Source organism: Oenanthe melanoleuca, chromosome 1, assembly GCF_029582105.1.
Source record: "Oenanthe melanoleuca isolate GR-GAL-2019-014 chromosome 1, OMel1.0, whole genome shotgun sequence".
NCBI lineage: Eukaryota > Metazoa > Chordata > Aves > Passeriformes > Muscicapidae > Oenanthe > Oenanthe melanoleuca.
The window spans coordinates 79,605,279-79,624,177 of NC_079333.1; the positions used below are offsets into that span (position 1 = coordinate 79,605,279).

Consider the following 18,899-nt stretch of genomic DNA (forward strand, 5'->3'; position numbering starts at 1 on the left):
GAGGCTATGTTTTCATACACATTTGAGACAGAACTGTCACAGAAAGTATCCCTTGCCTCCAGCAACTTATTTAAATCCTCAACTACCTATGCAGTGGGACAGCACAAATGTTTTCATAGACTTGGTAAACTGTTGGGAAACAGATTAATGTGTAAAACAACCATTTCAATCAGGCATCTGTGTATTTCTACATTTCAGACTCATATATTTTTTCTTTTATTTTTCTTTTTTGGGTTTTTTTTCCTGAAGCAGATGATGAATATACAGATTAAGATTTTAACACAGAGTCATCACATACTATGAGATCATATTGGCCTTTTTTTGGTCTCTTTAGCAGATTCTCTACTGCTGGAGAGTCTTGCCAGACTGAACACCAAGAGAAGTTAGTCTGCAACTTGAGATCAGGTAAAACAAATAATACAGCTAATTTTGTGACAATATACTAGAATCTGTTTTGCATTGCTAATAGTAATTTTTGACTAATGTCCTTTCCATTTTCAAGCAATATATGGCTTTTCAGCATCTCCTTGCCTACAAAAATTATCCCTGGTCACCACTAAGTTTGCTGAATCACATTACTGCTGGTCAACAAGGAAATGCACTCTTTTTTTGTAGTTTTTTTGGGTAGCATAGAGTCTGTGATACACAGCCTTAATGCTGGGGTTCTTTAAGGGGGAAACAATGGATAGCTGTGGCTGTGTCCCAGGTTACTGTGAACTTACCTAATAGGACCAGGAAAAGCACAAGCAGCTGAATTGAATAATTCATTAGTTGCTAGTTGCTGAGTTGCTAAGTTGTTTGTTCAAAAATTACCTTCCACTAACTTCCAACAAAAATTACCTTCCCTGTAAGAAATTACATCTTGTCTACAGATCTTTTCCTGTCACTGATGTTCAGAACCAAAATGAGAGAGATCCAGTTTTGTGAGATGAAGAGAACTGCCATAATGAGGGTATTGCCCAACATTCAGGCTGCCAGAAAGCAACCTGTGTTCCATCTGAGCCTCTACCTGAAGCAGATAGACTCTTCAGTTTAATGTTAAATGCAAATGCAATGTAGTTACATTAAAGTTTATGAAGTATATCTCTTTAGTTCATGTTTATTAGGGCAATAATTCAGATATCAAGCTGCAGTGCTGATTCAGCAAGGTATCCATGCATGTGCTAAAACCTACAGATTTCAGTGGGATTTGAGGGAGTGCAGAGAGTTTGACATCATAGCCCAGCAGCTCTTAAATTTTTCCCAAGCTCAAAGTCCTTTTTTTTTTTTTTTTTTTTTTTTTTTTGTGGTAAAAGTGAGACCTGCTCTGATTCCCCATGTACCTGAGTTAAAATTGACAAAATCATCTGCCAGCATCTGTCTCCAGTTACATCTCTTTATCCTTTTTCCAGGGCTCTAGCATCTGACATTGGGGCGCTCAGTGGAGAATTGTTGCAAAGGTAGGGTCATCAAAAGTTTCCCTCTGTCACAGTCCTAATGCAAAAAAGTCAAGAAAACACTGGGTAAAGGTGGCTTGCTCTTATCACTTGGCGTTTTAGAGTCTTTTTGACTGTACATTCTATTTCTTTGGGGATGGTTTTCTTGCTTAGTGTCTGATATAATACCAATCCTTTCACTATTGGTTTCAGCTGCTCCTGTGGCACAGAAGAAAGGTTGCTGACACCTGGAGTAGAGACTGTCCTCCTAATTCTGGTGCAGCAGACCATGACAAATGGGTGATTGGAAGTGGCAATGTGTTAATTTGCTATTGCACAATTAATCATACTTTGTCTATCTGAAGTTTCATTTTACATTGTTGCACAGTTTATTGATGCTCTTCCATTGTGAAGCTCTTAACATCAGTTTTGTGGCATGTCTTTATCCATGGCTCCAACCTGCCATGCATATTGTTCTTGTGGGTGTGAGCAGTGGCTGCCTGATGATCCCAGTGAGACTGGCAAAAAGTGAGAAAAGTGGGATCCTCATGTAGATGACATCACTGATCTGAACCTTGTAATCCTGCCAAAATATACTGAAGGGCTGCAGTAAGGCAGTACTTTGCCTATAGTAAAGAGCCAGTGAATCAAATCTAAACTGCACATTTAAATATTCAGTGTTAACTATGAAAAAATCTTGCTGTTTAAGTAAACAAACACAGAATTCTATTTGTTTTGCCTTTTCTTCCCTTTCTGTCCTTCAGCAGAATGTGCAGTAAACATTGTAGATAATGTTTTTGGAAATAGTGCTATGTCACTGTAAGACTCTGAGGAATAAATTAGTTAAACTGTTAATAATACAAAATAGCAAGGGATACTGCAGAGACAACAGATGGAAAGAAAATACTGAAATAATTATTATTGGGAAGAGATTAAACTCTAGAGCTTGCTTGGCTATTAGAAAGACTCAGACTAAGACTGGTTTTCAAATAATGTATTTTGCACTGAAGAAGCAAAAATGTTCAGTATAGAAATAAGTAAATAATATGCTCAGACACAGAGGAACTGGAGTAGAATGAAAGATATGTTCTCTTGCAAAATAGACTCATTCACTAGAGAGAAATATGAATTCTAGTATAGTAGGGTGAAATCCCAAAGGAATCCTGTGATCATAAACAGGGTTAAGTACACTACACATGACCTGCATGTAGTTAGGCAAATTAGTTGAGTTAAAAGTCAAAAGAGGGGAAGCACAGCCAAGCCAAGAGAAACTGATGCAGAGCTGGCCACTGAGCAACATGAAAATGGGGAATATCCTTGATTTTAGGCAAATTAAATATTTTTTCATTCAACCTTCTGCTGTTTTGATGATTTTCAATCCTTCTCTTTTCAGGAGCTTAGGAGTTATTCAAACTGTAGTAACCTCTCCAAAAATTTTCATTCAGAGAGGCATAAGGACAAAACAAAATTAAAAAAAAAAAAAAAAAAAAAAAAAAAAAAAAAAAAAAAAGGAACCAAAATCCAAAAGTGATAGCTGAGTTTGGGACTCACACTTTACTCTGTTTCAGACCTATTGACCAGAAAAACAATCTGATACTTGTCTCTGGTTTTAATAATATAAGGAAAAAACTTCTCTACTGTACTTCTTTTAATGGCTGAACATCTTCAGTACAGGAAAGTGACCAAAAAGTGTCTTTTAAAAAAAATTTTTCAGTTCACAGTACTTGCTGAAATCCCTTGTTGCTGAACAAACTAGAGTCCTGGGTAGACTTCCTCAGCCATATGATAGCTCTACTATTATATGGGGCTCTGAGTTTGCAATCTTTTTGGAGGCCATGTTAAAAAATGTGGGGTGGCAATTCATCTCAGATAAGCATTTTTGGGTGGCAGCTAACCAGACCTATCTCAATTTCCAATTTTTCTTAGTGAAGCAAACAAAGAGTGTTGAACACAGACATAGACACCGAAACTTAAGGCAAGGCTGTTTTAGATAAATAAACTTTTATGTTCAGTTGTTTGTCATTGATAATTTCCAGGAGTTCTCTCTAAGTTATAGGTGGTATACATAAATGAAACCACAGTCCATGCCAGAAATGGCTTACATCTGGAAAGCAGCTAATTCAAATTCACACCCACAATAAAATGTCAAATCAATTCACACACACATTAAAGAGGTGCCTGCTGTAACAACTCTCCTTTAAACAACTGGTTAAATCATATTTTCTTGTTATTTATGAAAGTGACATATCTATTAAGATAAATACAGTGAGTAAATAACCATAGATCATACTCTGAAAAAATATCCATTTATAATCTTATTCAGGCTTACAAAAAATGTTAGAATTTAAATGAGTTATGGTAAGCACAACATCAATTTTCTGGATTAAACTGGCTTGAGGTCAATTTTTTGCATTGCCTGTTTAAAATTATTTCTTCTAAACATAATCTGCTTTGAAGTCCCCCTCTCTATTTACACACCAGAGGACTAAAGAGTAAATAGTAGAAAGCAACAGGAATGTAATTAGAAAATATCCTGGTGCCATGAATGTAGAAGAAGTGTTCGGTGTCTTCTGTTGCCACATTTGTTGCCAGTTCCTCCTCATCTGCATGTCAGTAGCTCCCTTCTGGCAGACCTGATCCTGCCTTTCCCTGCTGCTGAAGTTGATACCCGAGGCAGCAGATCACTTCTAGCTTCTTTTTCAAGCTGTGGGGACTCCTAGCCCTCTGAGATGTCAGCAATGACAGCTGCACCTCTTCAACCAAATAGAACCCACAAAGACAGGGAATCAGAACACTGTTCTTCTGCTGATGTTAACAGAAATTCTTACTCCTCTTTGACTTCCTGAGTCACTGCAGAGAAAGCACTGACAATTTTACCTCCTGGTTCTCATTGTCATTCCTTCTTGCACTGGTGTTTCCATGTTCCTGATTTCTCTGTGTGAAGATAATAGCAAGTAGGTTGGTTTTGGCCAGGATAAAGTTAATTTTCTTCATAGCAGCTCATGTGGGGCTGTGTTTTGCATTTGTGCTGGAAACAGTGTTGATAGCACAGGGATATTTTCCTTATTTCTCAGCAGGGCTTGCACAGTCAGGGCCTTTTCTGCTCCTCATCCCACCAGGGAGGAGGCTGGGGGTGGACAAGGAGTTATGAGGGGTCACAGCTGGGACAGCTGACCCCAGCTGGCCACAGGGATTCTCCACACCATATGGTTACATTCTCAGCACACACAGCTGGGAGGAACTTAAAAAAACAGGGGTAAGTAAAAAATTCAAAGTGGCAACATTTGTCTTCCCGAGTCACTTCTATGTGTGATGGAGCCCAACTTCCCTGGAGATGACTGAACACCTGTGTCTCCATGGGAAGCAGTGAATTAACTCCTTGTTTTGTTTTGCATGGCCTTTGCTTTCCCTATTAAACTGTCTTTGTCTCAACCCAAGAGCTTTTTCACTTTTACCCTTCTGATTCTTTTCTCCATCCCACTGTGGAAGAAGTGAGCAAGTGGCTGGGTCAGGCTGAGCTGCTGGCTGGGGTTAAACCATGACACTAAGAAAGATTAATGACAATGTGTTATTAGTTGACAATGAAAACATTGCTGCAAGACATTCACTCTGCTGAGTGTTTGGAATTTTTGCTGAATTAAAACTTTTCTCAGTCTTACCCAGGCAATGGGACAACATTGAGGCTGCCATAAATCTGGCAGTAAGCTGGGGTACAGCAGCACAGAACTATCACATGTGTGATAGTTCCTCTGTGACCTTGGCTTTTCCCCAGCAGCATGAAACTGCTAGGAGTGACTTTGACAGTGCCTTGGGCTTAATACCACTAGAGGTCATGCAATGTACTTATTATCTAAGCTGCTTTTGAAAAATGCTGTAATACCCACATCTAGTAGATGTATTTGTACTGATGGTATCTGCAGAAGCTGCTCTGGCCTCTAGATGTCCCAGCTTTGTATGCAAGTGCTACACCACAATAGATCACCCCATCTATTTTACTGCCCAAACCTGGAATTTATCTCCACTAGCACACAACAGGAGAAGCATGAGGAACTGGGGATATGCAAATAATATTAGCGTGAAAAACCTTCTTTATAGAAAGAAGTACTCTATTTACTAAATAAGGAATGTATACAGTGCAGCATAACATCAAATCCTTGCTAAGAACACTGTAGGTGGCCTCTGCTCCTACAATACCAATTATATCTGACCTGACTATTGTGATGCTGATTCTACTAACACACATCTGTCCTGAATGTTTCCTATCTTGGGGTTACAGCCTGCAATTATATTGATTGCACCTAGAAGCAGCTGACAACTATTCTCTGTCTTTTGATTTCAGTCTTTTGTATCTTTCTCCTTTTTGCCTTTGGCCAGCAGCCTGACAATCAAGCAAATAAAAAACACCCCTATCTGCATCATCCATGTGAAAGCTCCATGTCCAATAAGCACGTTTTAGAGACCTGTCAGTCCTCTCATTCTGACACAATTTGGCCCAAACGTATTTTGATAATTTTTCCAATAGATGCAGATCTGTGGTGAGAGGGTCCAACTGTTGCAGCCAGCATGTTTCCCTTTAGAGCTTTCCACTGGTACTAACCAGGGTCCACCAGAAGCTAAACTTGCCAAACAGCACTGCCTGCACCAACATAAATTTGCTTATTCTTGGAAAAGAAAACCAGACCCTAGTACTGGCAACACCTGGTCTTACGTCTAATCCTCATCTTTCAGCTAGGCAGCCACTTCTGCCTCTCTTTTTGGAGTGGAACTCAAAATGAGCAGGTATTAGTCAATTGGTTTTTTAGTTTCCACAGTTACAAAAATTTGCAATTAAATTTGGTTTTGAAACACCACTCTCAGGCTTTCGCCAATATGGAAAGCTCTAGAAATAAATATTGTTGCTAAATTAGATATTATATTCACAACCTCATAAGTGATAATCTAATCTCATTTTATCATCTATTGATAATTTCATTAAGGTCTATTAAGTGTCTGAAGGGAAGTCCTAAAAAAGATGGAGCCAGGGTGTGCTCAGTAGCAGGACCAGAGGAAATGGACACGAACTGAAACACAGAAGGTTCCCTCTGACCATCAGAACACAGTTTTTACTCTGAAGGTGACTGAGCACTGGCACAGGTTGCCCAGAGAAGTTGTGGAGTCTCCATCCTTGGAATTGTTTAAAGGCTGCATGGACTGGTCCTGGCCAACCAGCTCTAAGTGTCTCAACTTAAGCAGGGGGGTTGGGCAAGATGGACTACAAGGATCCCTTCCAACCTTAGCCATCCTATGCTTTCTGGCCAGTTAGCTGACATTCTGTCTCTCCCTTAGTAAGTTATTTCTATTTGTGCAGAAAATTGCTTCAATTATATGAATTATATATATATATATGTCTTGTACAGTCATATATATTACATATATATTATATGACTGTATTAGTATACTGTTAATAATTCAGCTTTTTCAGCAGAAGTAGAGCCTATGCCAGCCAAATTGTATACCTCTAGTTATACCTCAAATCTCTAGGCTTCTTTCAAAACTCCAGAGCAGTTGCTGTCCAGCATGATGGTAGTCATTTATCCATGGGTGTTTTAGGATCTCATATTTCTAAGAAAACTTGTTTTCCTGTAAGAGAAACTAGAAGTTTATGTTTAATCACTTCTATCCAGAGCAAGAGCAAAGATAAGAACCTTCAGACATAACTTCTCAAGACAGATCTAACCTTTTTCTGTCCAATGTCTCACCATGCCTCTGGGCTGCCTAATTGAGATGAAGCCAATAGACTTAGCATAACTTTACTGACTAAGATTCATTTTCTAGCCTGTGCTATGCCTACAGGCATACATATTGTGCATAGTCAAGATTCAACAAAGCATAATTTTGACTTTCTGTTCATCAAGAAGAGAACAGAGGGTTTTGGGTTTTTTTTGTCATAAGGTTTGATATGGTAGTGTAAATATGAAATAGAAATATTTTACAACAAATTGGAATGCCACAACACTGCATCCACATTTTTCACAATCTTTCCTCCTTTACGCTTCAGAGCTGCATTCAGTGAAACATTTCACAGACACCATTTCTGGTAGTGGTCAACTGACAGCTGTCACTAATAGAGCATCTATGTGCCTTCTTGCAGTTTCAAATCTTCACATAAATAAATGTTCCTTTGTGCACAAGGTCAAATCATAATTCACTATCCTCAGCTGAGGCTCACTTACTCTTTTCTGGAATGTTTTTTCATGCTCTTCTGGCACAGGTTGAGTTGTGGCACTTGCTGAGCTGTAATATTCGCTTGTTTTAATATTTATGGGGAATATGGTGAGAGGCGATGAGTGATAAGAAGAATGATTGCTTAACTTCTTCTTTGAGTGATTACAACTTTGAAAGTCATAACCATGATGTACACCTGCAAAGGGTAATGAACTGCCTTCTTCTGAGACAACTTGCTTTGCCACTAGTAGAATGATTCTTGCTGATGTCACATACAGCTAGAATGGGAAACAAATCTGTTTGGGTACAAGGGAGATGACAGAGCACTCTTACATAGATAAAATTTTTAGTCATATCACTCTCAGACACTTTGAAAGTTTACCATGACTCAAAAGCTGTGAGATGTGGCTGCACAGTGAGTGACTATCACACCTTGCAAATAGCATAAAACAGCTTTTACTCTAGCTAGACTTTTGTCTACTGGAAAGGCTAATTATGATTTCTGCACTTGCATTGATGAAAAATGGCAGTTCTGACATTTTCTCAGCTATATGACACCTCTACAGAACTGGTACAAGTAGAGAAATGTGTCACAATTGTTAGCACTTCCAACAAGCTGGAGATTTGAAATGAAATTATTTTCAGTAAAAACATGATATGTTCTTCAGAACACTTAGTTTTCTTTAACCTCACATGTCAATAGGGTGTATTTTATGGGATCCTGTGGTATATGGATATCTTACATGGACACAGGAGAGTTGCCCACAAGATGATGCCACTGGTGCCAGATGTTAGCCATAGGTTCAAAATGGGTTGTCATTTTAAAGCACAGTGATGGTAGAGTTTGGCTTAAAAGGGAAGAAAAGAGAAAAAAGGGGAGAAAGGAGTGTGGCTGACATGGCAGCTGCTCTACAAGGCTGACCTGACAGCTAATCAACTTGCTACTGCATTCTGGATTAATGTGCTAAAAAATGTGAGAGTGCAAAGGCAGTTGCATAAACTTGCCATGTGTGAAGATAAGGATTTGTTTGATTTTCCATTTTTTTATAAGCCCAAGCAACAACAAGACCTTTCTCTACCAGAATCAGTCCTACAACATGTTAGATCAGTGAAAATCTCAAAACTGCTTTCAGCAGCACAAAGGGCCAGTCTCAAGAGACTTGCATAATACAGAAGAGGTCTCAACAGAACACCAGTTCTCCAGTGTGATTGACAAGGAGTGGATGATGTTACCAGCAACAGTTGGAGAGAGAGATTGAAAATAGGACCTGGCATTATTCAACTCTGGGAATAAGAATAAACCCAAAGTGTGTATCAGTTCATGTGATAACAATTATTTTCTTGACAAACAAAGCTATAAAAATGCTGAACAGACTCTTTGATGGTTCTTCTGGCAGAATGAATATTTTAATTAGACAAGACTGGTAGGCAAAGGGCAGGCTGAACCATATCAGTCTCTGTGGTGTTTTGGCCAGACTCATGTGACTCAGCCCTGGGAGTCAATTACCAACTATGTGCAAATGTAAATATTTATTAGCATTTAATACAAAAATCCTCCTGCAACCCTCCAAGTATGGCTGAACTTTGTTGAATGGCTATATTTTATCCTCTGACCTATTTCACTGCCATCTAATAGCTCAGTTTGAAGCTTTTTATACCTCTGTTGTTATCAACTTGACCTTCCATGTCCCAAAGCACACCTCATTGTTTCTGCCTCCAGAAGGGCCTCTCAAACAGCAAGCAGATCAAAGACCTCTGTCTGGGTCTGGATCAAAATTAACAAATGGAAAGAAAGCAGGAATAGGATCAAATGACAGTTCTGCTAAGCAGGCAGACTGGCTTCTGCAACATATGTGGTGGCTGTCAGGCAGAGGTCCCACCTGTAGAGTGCTGAAGTTTTAGTGCAGAACAGCTTGGGAAGGAAGGTGGAGGCCTGCCAAAAAAAGTCTGGAACAAAAACTGCAACTGCAGGGCTATTACAGTGTTGGAGGTGCTCCATGAGGTGAGATTACTGATGTTCCTAATGGTCTGAAAATAGCATGGAGTTCTTGGAGTTACACCACTGCAAGAAACAGAGCTGTGAAAATATGGCTCTCTTACAAGGATTGTAAGCAGCCTAGTTTACAGAGATGTATAAAAAAGCTCAGCTTGATACCTTTTTTCCTTAGTTGGTAGCATACACTCTAGATGATGTTGTTTGAATCATTTTAAGTATTTATGCAATGATACCAATCCATGAGTGTAAAGAGACAGCAAGTTTTGGCCTGTATGAACCAAATACACTCTGCATACCAAGTTCCCTGGCAACAACTTATTAGATGGAACACTGAGCTGAAGAGAAGTCAATTACATCATGATTAAACTTTGATGCTCTACACAGATAGAAAGAATCATACTCCCATCACCATTTTACATACAGGATTTAGTTACACCCACACAGTCCAGAGGAAGAGTAAGCTGTACTCACTTTCACACACAACAGTAGTGAAAATTGTATTTTTAATTTGATAAAAATAATTGGGGAAAGATTCCTAGGACAAAGTGATACCTGTACAAGGCCTGGGAAATGCAAATGTGGGAGTTCAAGGCTTGAGCTGACGGTAGCACTGACACTTCAAACCATGGATGAATGCTTTCCTCCATAAACAACAGAGTTCAGCTGGAGAAAAAAAAAAGAAAAAAAGGAAAATTTGTCTATTATCCTTAAGTATTAAAAAATTTGCCTGGATATTTCTCGTTGTTGCATGGAGAGCAAGAGGCATAATGTGTAGTGAACTGTACAAGAATAAAACACAGGTTACTGGTTGAAGGCCTGGTGGGAAGTAACTTAACCTCTGCAGCTCATCTGAGAGGTGGATAAAATTACAATATACATGGAAATTGTCTCCTTAAAAAGAGCCATCAAGTAGTGACAGACTTTGCCCACCACTATGCAGTACATAAAAACCAAACCCACAGAGGAGAGCATGTTATTGCTATCCAGTTTTTATTTTTCAACTTTATTAGCATTACACATACTTAGCACTATAGTGCATAACTCTAATCTGCTATGAGGCCTGTAGGTTATATCCTAAAGATATATGTTACATTGTATGTAGATTGTATATCCTAAAGATACACAGTAAAGGATTTAGTGATATAATGATCTCATTATACCAGAAATGTTAATTTTGAATGTGAAATTTAACATAAGTCAGTCTTGAGGCAGTAATTTTTAATGGTTCACATAGGCTTAAGAGCTAGGTCTTCAAGGCAAATTACTTCTTTTCATCTCTAAGAGGTTTACAAATGATGGCTCTATCAAAGTAAGCTTTCAGCCCTGCACAACCAAATATTTAAATATAATTGCACCTAATTACGCTGGGTTTTTAAGGTTGTTAAGGAGAGTTGGCATAAATACTGCTTTTAAAAGGACTACATATAAATAGAAGTGTAGAATTATATAGCTGTCATCTTGAAATATTTATAAAAATGAATTTCTAAAACATAGCATATGACACAAAGACAATTACAGATTCATCAGCAGGAGAAAAAAGTTTCTTCTAACTAGAGCATTCAAATAAATACCCTCAGAAACATGGCAACAATGTTAAGAAAGACCACAACAATAAAGGAGATAAGACCTGGTGTGTACCTAATTAAAGATGTTGCCAAAGATATTGTGCTTTATTTTTGTGCAAAAATAATGGCTAAAAATACGTGTTAGATGTTGTGATCAAAAATAACTCTAGGAGAAAGGCCCCAGGAGCAGAAATGTCAGCACTGCCTACAGCACCACTGGAAGCTGGATGGAATACTGGAGTATTCCTCTCTTAGCCAAAGGCAAAGCACTCTCCTGCCCAATCTGACAAAACAGAAAATCAAAACCAACCGACAAACAAAACCCCAAAAGAAAACACAAACCCAGTTTTACAGCTGTTTGTACTTCTTTAAGTCCAAACAATCCCACTGCTCAATATTTCATCTTTTAAAGGGGTTGTGATTCATTTAAGAAAAAGGGAAAAAAGCTAAAGGAGGAAGTGCTAATTTTGGGTTGCTTGCAAAAACTGACTTTTCTTTCCTACTCCTAACTCGAGATGATTTTCAAACAGTAAACATATGCTCTTTTTCTTTTCAGAAAAAAAAAAAAAATCAAATGAAAATTGCTGACTAGCTCTCTATTCATTTCCTACAATTGTCTTGCTTCCTAGAAGCAAATATCCAGTAGGATGTATACCTGGATGAAAAACTCCAAGTTAGCAATTTGCATTTAGTATGTTTCCCTACGTCTTATTTTAAAAATAAAAAATAAAATAAAAAATAAAATAAATAAACAAAATAGAAAGGACAGCGCTTATTCGCTGTCAGTTCTTAGGGGGGCCGTCCGCTCCTGACCCAGTTCGAGCCCGGCCGTGGGCAGGGCGGGCTCTGGGTGGTGATTTCCAGCACCGGGCCGGTGTCAGAGCCGCTCGCAGGTTCGCTCTGCGCCGCGGGAGGGAGAGCGGCACCGGCACCGCAGCTCTGCCCGCGCCTGGAGCTGCCGGAGCAGAACCAGCCCCGCCGGGCGGGGGAGATCGGGACATCTCACCCGCCCCTACACCTGCGCCCGGCGGGCACGGGGGAGCAGCGGCACCGCGTCCTCCCAGCGGAGCAGCGCCCGCTGCGCCTTTAAGGGGCCGGGGCAGGCGGCAGTGGGCGGGCTCTGCGCGCCGGGGCCGCTCCCTCCCCCGTCCTTCTTTCCCTCCCCCGCTCCCTCCCTCTCCCCGCCGGCCGGGGGGCGGTGGGCAGTGCCCGTGGGCCGCCGCGGGAGTGGGTCGGGACTCCGCGGCATCCCGCAGCCATGGCCGAGCTCCTGCTCCGCCGGCTCCTGCTGCTCCCGCTGCTGCTGCTGCTGGCAGCCGGCGGGCTGCGAGCGGCGGAGCGGAGCGGCGGCAGCAGCAGCGCCATGGAGGAGCTCGCCACCGAGAAGGAGGCGGAGGAGAGCCACCGGCAGGACAGCGTGAGCCTGCTCACCTTCATCCTGCTCCTCACCCTCACCATCCTCACCATCTGGCTCTTCAAGCACCGGCGCGTCCGCTTCCTCCACGAGACCGGCCTGGCCATGATCTACGGTGAGTGCCGCCGGAGCCGCCCGCGCCTCAGCCCCGGTGTCAGCCCGGCAGGTGCGGGAGGGGCGGCGGCGGGCCCGGTACCGGCCTCGCCCCTCCGCGCCGCCGGAGCAGCCCCGAGCCGCCGCGGCTGGCGGGCGGCACTGCCCGGCTAGGCCGAGCCGCAGAGCCCGGCAGGCTCCGCCGGTGCTCCTGGATCCCCTCCCTTCGCAGGCGCCTTTCCTGGGGCTGGGGACAGGAGGACGCTGAGGGGGACATGCGGTCCGCAGCCTCCCGTGCGGCGGCGGAGCGGCGTTCTGCGGGAAGGTGCGCCCCACCTCCCCGGCCGTGCTGCCGGGGACAGCGCTCAGGGACCCTCCCCGCCGCACAAAGGCAGCTCGCCGGCCGTGCTTCCAGCAGCACGGAGTGCCGGCCGTGCAGGTCATGGCAGAGATGACTTTGGGAAGCGCCATCGCGCTGCCCTCGCCGTGCCGTGGCCGCACCACGCGAAAAGGAGCGTGTTCAGCCTCCGGGTTTGCTCCCGCCCGCGTTTGCGGATCCTGGCTGACCGCAGCGACACTGACCAGACACCCTGACCCTGTCCGCGGCTCATCCCGAGCCCTCCGGTGGAACGAGGGTTCTACTGAGTGGAGTTCGCCCACTCCAGGCCCCTCTTCTCGGTCGATGTGAGTAAAGGGAAAGTAAATCCCTCAGCTGTGTGTCTCCTCTGCTTTAGTGGGGCGATGGGCCAGAGGAGCTGGGCGCTGCTGGATGATGTTAATGGTCCTGGTCTGCTCTCCCTGGTGCTGCCAGTGCCTGGCGCAGAGGGCGGCAGGTGAGCCCGAGCTGGGAGCGCTGAGCCCTCGCTCCGCGGGGAACTCCACGGCTCTGCTGGGTGCGCAGCTTGCTACGCAGAGCACAGTGGGTTGCGGTGAAGAGCAGCCATCCATTTGAAAAATTATTTGTCTGCTGGTGATTGGCTACTGCCATCAACGCCGGGGGCACTTCTCCTTCGGCAGCGGAATCTGTTCCTGCTGAACCGTGTGAAACACCTGCCCGATGTTGGTCGGGATAAGCGCGTTGAGGGTAACCACATATGAGAAATTCAGCGCTCGAGGGGAGGGGGAAAGTGAAGCGTTTCCTCCTCGATAAATACTACTGCTCTTGAAAGCTATATGATTGCTTGCAAAGCAGTGGAATTTTCCTCTGCTGATGCTTCTCTTAAACCATCCCAATTTGCTCTTAGTCACTGATCTCTTTGCTGCATTGCTGTGTACTTCACATATGCTCATTGCTGAAAACCAAGAAATTAACAACTGGGCATGTAAGTAAGTTATGCACTGGCATGGTAATGCTTAGCAGCTGAAGTGTGCCCAGGAGACAGTAGATTAACTGTCTGTATTGATTGGAAAAGAGACCGGGTAAGGTGATATTGAAGATGTTTAGATATTACCCTAGTGTTGTCACCTTTGGAAAGTTCATTTATGATGTTTTATGATCATTTCAGTGGCTTAGTTTATGCTGAAAATCTTGTGTATGTGGGTGTGCTAATGCATGCAGTACAAGTGTCAGGGCATCAAGGGCATTTGGGTATATGTTCTGATGAGCTGCGTGGGAAATGAGAAATTGTTCAGCTGGAGAGATTCTGCCTCTCATTAAGCTCAAATTAGTTTGCTCTAACACTCAGTTTCTGATCTGAGAAAGGGGTGTTAGGTTCTCAGTTTGATGTGCAAATGCTGAAATTATGTCTTGTGAAAGGAACTATGCTATATCTCTTTCAGCCCCACTGGCAGCATTCAAAAAAAGAGTAATTGGCTCAAACTATTACCTTTTCTAGGTGTGCCCTGACTTAAATAATTTTGCTTTCATAGATTGTTCCTCAATGTACTTGCCTTCTAAATGAGTCCCCTTATTATATTGAAATACATACTGTTCTCCCTTCCAAACAAATTGACTCCTGCCTTTTCATGGCAAACATCCTAGGAAACTTTTTAGTGACTTCAGTTCCTACCTAACATGGTTAACCTTCATGCTGGTAAAGCTCTGCTGAGACCTGGCTTCACTTCAACATTTCACAGACTTTCTATAGAGCAAAAAGAACAACACAGCAAGTGCTGTAATAACTTTCTGTTATACTTCTGATAACGGGGCTTAAACCTCCTCTTCCTTCCTTGCTGTTTAAAAGACAGCGGTTAAACTGATAGATGGGTTTCTGTTTTGCTGATAACTTGCTATCTGAGAAATGCAATTTTTTAAAAGCTATATATGTGTTTAAAGTGCACATGTTTGACCACTCTACCTAAAACACAAAATTGTAAGGCAAAGAATGTCAGAGAAAGATTTTGTACTCCTAAAAGCACAAGTATCTATTAGTGCTAAATGGATGAGAATGAGGGTGGGAAGTGATGGTAGCCCCCCAGTACTCTGTTCTTTAGGAGGCAGCCACCTGGAAAAGCAAATGTTTCGCAGCAAATCCAGTGGTGTCACTGGCACTAGGCAATTACTTTATCCCCTTTCATAAGTGGTAATTCAGGCAGCTAGCCACCCATGAATCAGCATAGGTGTCAGTCCTATCAGGTGCCTTCTTGTCTCTGGGGTTGTTCTGGAATATCTTGTTCTGGAGTATCTGCAGCACTAGCACATGTGCTAGTGCTGCAGATAAAAGTAAAAGCAAACTGGACTTGGGTACTGTGAAAGAAAAACAGTATATGAGGAGGAATCTAATACTTCTGTTACCTTTTGTGGAACCCGAACCAGAGAGAAGCTGTAAAACTTCAGGATAAAACATTTTTCTGTAATACTCTGTATCAGACTAAGTTTCTGTATCCACGGAGTAGATACAGACAAGGACTATTTTTAGCTTATCTGGCTGCAATGCCCTCCCTTAGAATTCTAGCATCTATCTACACATGCTAGAGATGACCTAACTCATCTCCACTGCCAGCAAAATAATGTCAGTCTTGGTTTTTAATAAGCCACTTCGACACAAGCCTCCTAATACTAGATTTAGGATCATAACTGAGCACCCAGTTTTGAGAATATTATCCTTTCTCTGGCAGCCTACTTGTTCTTCCTGAACATTATTTTAAATCACTTTGTTGCAGGCTTTTAAAGTGAGTCTTGCTCAATTTTTTGGCTGCTCAGTATGTTTTAATTGTAATACAAATCTTTTCTGTAAGCTTGCTTTATGGCCTGTGACTGGGTGGAAAAATTGTAAATTATTGTGAGAGAAATTTAGAAGAAATGCTATATAACTTTTATTAACCCGCATGTATTTCAGATCTGCTCTTCAGGCAAGGGTAGTTGGATAGTTTATAATTGCTGGTGTTTCTGAAATAACTTTGGGGTACAATTAATCTGTAGTCCTCAGGGCAGTGATTTTGGCTTTCTTTGTTTCTTGGTTTAGAGTTTTGTTGCTGCTCCTGTGGGTTTGGGGGTTTATTCATTTGTTTCTATAAGGGTAGTGTATGTGTTTAAGATAAATTAGTTCATTTTTATGTTTGTTAACTTCATCTTCATGAGAAGTTTTGCCAAATCAACACCATTTCTGATCATGGCATAAACCAAAGAAAAGAGAAATGGTAACGTGGATTTCTCGTGAGAAAGCCTTTGGTGGCACATTTGGATGTTAAAGTTTGTGCTGCTCTGCAGCACCATCCAATTGTAGGAACCATGCATACAGGGGAAGGTGTTCCTCTGCATCTACTGTAAATCTCATCTGAATTAAAAAGTTATCACAAACAGATGCCAGATCTGTAATACTGCAGATCCCACATGCCTGGCTGCCTTCTGCTCCTGAGTGAGTGCTCTGGCTGTGTTGGCTGGAGTGTGCTGAGCTGGGGAGAGGTAGCCTGATGTCTGGTGCACAAGCCTGTCAGAGTGAGCTGGTTCCATGACAGGTTAATGTTGCACGTCTGGGCCCTGTAGGAGCTTGAGGTTTTCCTTTGTCCACTTCAGAAAATTAATTTTGGAACCACTTCCAGTTTTTTCTTGCTACTTTGCAACAGAAATACGTCTCTAAACAGGTCTGCCAATGATTCTTCCTGGAAGAACACAAGGACTAAAGTGCTCTGTTGATGCAGAGCATCTACAGCAACTCTGGTAACTTCTGCTTTTGGTGCAGATGAGAAAACAGAAAAGGAGATGGAGTATATAAAAGTTATCAAGTCCAACAGGATGTTCAAAATTACTTCTCAGGTGCTGATGGTGTCCTCATCTCATTGCTTCTTTAGTCTTTAGGGGTCTATGTGTTTGGCAAGAGGTAGATGGGCGAGAGGCCTGGGTTATCACCTTTTTGTTTGGAAAAGAATAAAGTGCCCTTGACTAGGAAGAATGAAGAATTTCTCTCCTTTCTTACCATCTCTGCATCAATAAGCAGAGCCCTTCCAGGATAGATCAATATCTTTCTAGGAGAACTCTGATTTTACACATGTCTCAGACACTGATGAGGAGACAGACAGCAGGAGAGTCTGCTAGATGGGAATAGAGAAAAGAGAAGTGTATGAGAACTGAGAAGAGGCAATGAGATACATGCAGAGGAGAAAAGTGTGAGGTATACATGGAGGGAAGTGTAAAGAAGGTTAAAAACAGAGAAAGGGACCTACTGGCCACTTGAAAATGTAGAGGAAGGGTTATTAAGGAAACAATTTAACTTAAACAAGATCACAGAAGTTCTGGTTCCCTAAGGGTAAAGTAGGCCTTTGTTTTAAAGATGGTTACAGAAAGGTGATAGGGAAAGTTACCTTGGCTGTGTTAATAAAAATCTGTGTGGCAGTGTGGCAGCTGGTGTGTAATCTTATCTCTGGATTTCACAATACTGCATTGTAAATTTTCTGTAATGAACTGTAATTGGCTATTCGAATAGAATGAACAATTCAGTTACCATTCTTCTGGAAATTTAATTTTAGAATGTTGTGCTGAACAGAAGTGGCTACAGCTGTGTATTCCTTTCTAGTGTATCTTTAATAAACCTTTCTCAATTCCTGTGCTATAGAAAGATTAGAACACCTGAACACTGAAATTACCTTCACCCAAAGCAATTATCCACACAGCAGGAATTGCTTCTGGGTCACCTGTACAGGCAGCCTTGGCACAATTTAGGAGTATCTCCAAGCCAGGATGGTTTCCTGCAGTGCATGTAGAGAGCTCTAGAAGCTCTTGGAAGGCTCAGTTTCCTGTGACAGAAAATTGTCATGGTCCAGCTAGCTCTGGTCTTTCTATCCTCAGTCCCCCAAACCTTGCTTTGTGTTTGCTTAGAGCCCTTTCCCCCACTCCTTCCTTCTGAAAGTTGGGCTCCCCTTACCAATCAGCTTTGCAGAGTAGTTCAGAACATCTTAGAGAGCTGGGTGAAACCTTTTCCTTGCTTCTGGTAGGGAGCAATTTCCACCCCCATTTGCTGCCATCTGAACAACCATTATCTCCGTTAGGAGGGAGCTTCACCCTCAACGGATTTTAGAAACTAGATAGCTGAAGCAGGAACCTCAGGCTCCACCATTATTAAAGAGAAAAAAAAAAACAAAAAACTTAGATGACACAGTTTGCAGTCCTGAACTATGTATCTAGCCTTGTTAGGGGCTAGAAATAAAAATATTTTGCAGTTCCTATCGAGGCCTTTAACAGGTGTTGTGTACCATGGATGCTCTCTCCTTGCTTACGTGCTGAATGCTGTGAGTCCAGCACTGGGCTGCTGAACTGTCCCTGTGTGTTCAAGAGACAGTCTCAGTATTTAACTCAAGTCTGTTGTTTCCATGCTGACAGCCAGAAATACCAGCTTGTAGACTTACTTTTTTTTTTTTCCCAGCACAGAGTACTTATTTGTGACTCAGGATTAAAGCTTTATCCCCATTAAATACTGAATATAGCCTTTCTCACCCTGCTTTACACTAAGTGGTGTCTACATTGGAAGAATGTGATACAAGCAATTTTTTTAGAAGACTATTTTTGTGGAAGAATTTTTACTAATGTTATAAAGACTACACAGTCATTCTCAGCAGTTCAGATCTTCTCTAACAGAGACAGGTAATTTAGCTAAAATGCTCTGCTTTTCTCTCCCCTATTAAGAAGCACTTCAGCCTGCAATTAACCGAGTGTGAAGGGAGAAAAGCAAAATTGTGGGAAACTGTTGGTTTGGGGTTTTTTTCCATGTCCTGTAATCAGATAAATCACTTTACTTTGGAAGTACCTAAAGGGCCTTGAGAGCTATGGAAGAAGAAAC

The 18,899-nt window shown here is 42.0% G+C and overlaps 1 protein-coding gene and 1 long non-coding RNA gene across 3 annotated transcripts in view; one reads left to right on the plus strand and one right to left on the minus strand.

Annotated features, from left to right (window-relative positions):
* Window positions 1-3,013: 3,013 nt before the first annotated feature.
* LOC130260422 (uncharacterized) lies at window positions 3,014-12,730 on the minus strand. The gene is made up of 4 exons (XR_008841777.1): window positions 12,645-12,730; window positions 10,168-10,278; window positions 6,911-7,034; window positions 3,014-4,349 (listed from the first exon to the last, which is right to left on the minus strand). It is a non-coding gene; the product is annotated as an uncharacterized LOC130260422 (long non-coding RNA).
* The window catches only part of SLC9A7 (solute carrier family 9 member A7), a 68,077-nt gene continuing 61,469 nt past the window's right edge, over window positions 12,292-18,899 (plus strand). Inside the window, exon 1 of one of the 2 annotated variants that reach the window (XM_056505804.1) lies at window positions 12,292-12,709. In XM_056505804.1, coding sequence (XP_056361779.1) covers window positions 12,439-12,709 — 271 coding nt within the window. In that variant the 5' untranslated portion in view covers window positions 12,292-12,438. The remainder of the gene's footprint in view (window positions 12,710-18,899) is intronic. The other variant, XM_056505794.1, reaches the window with a different exon arrangement.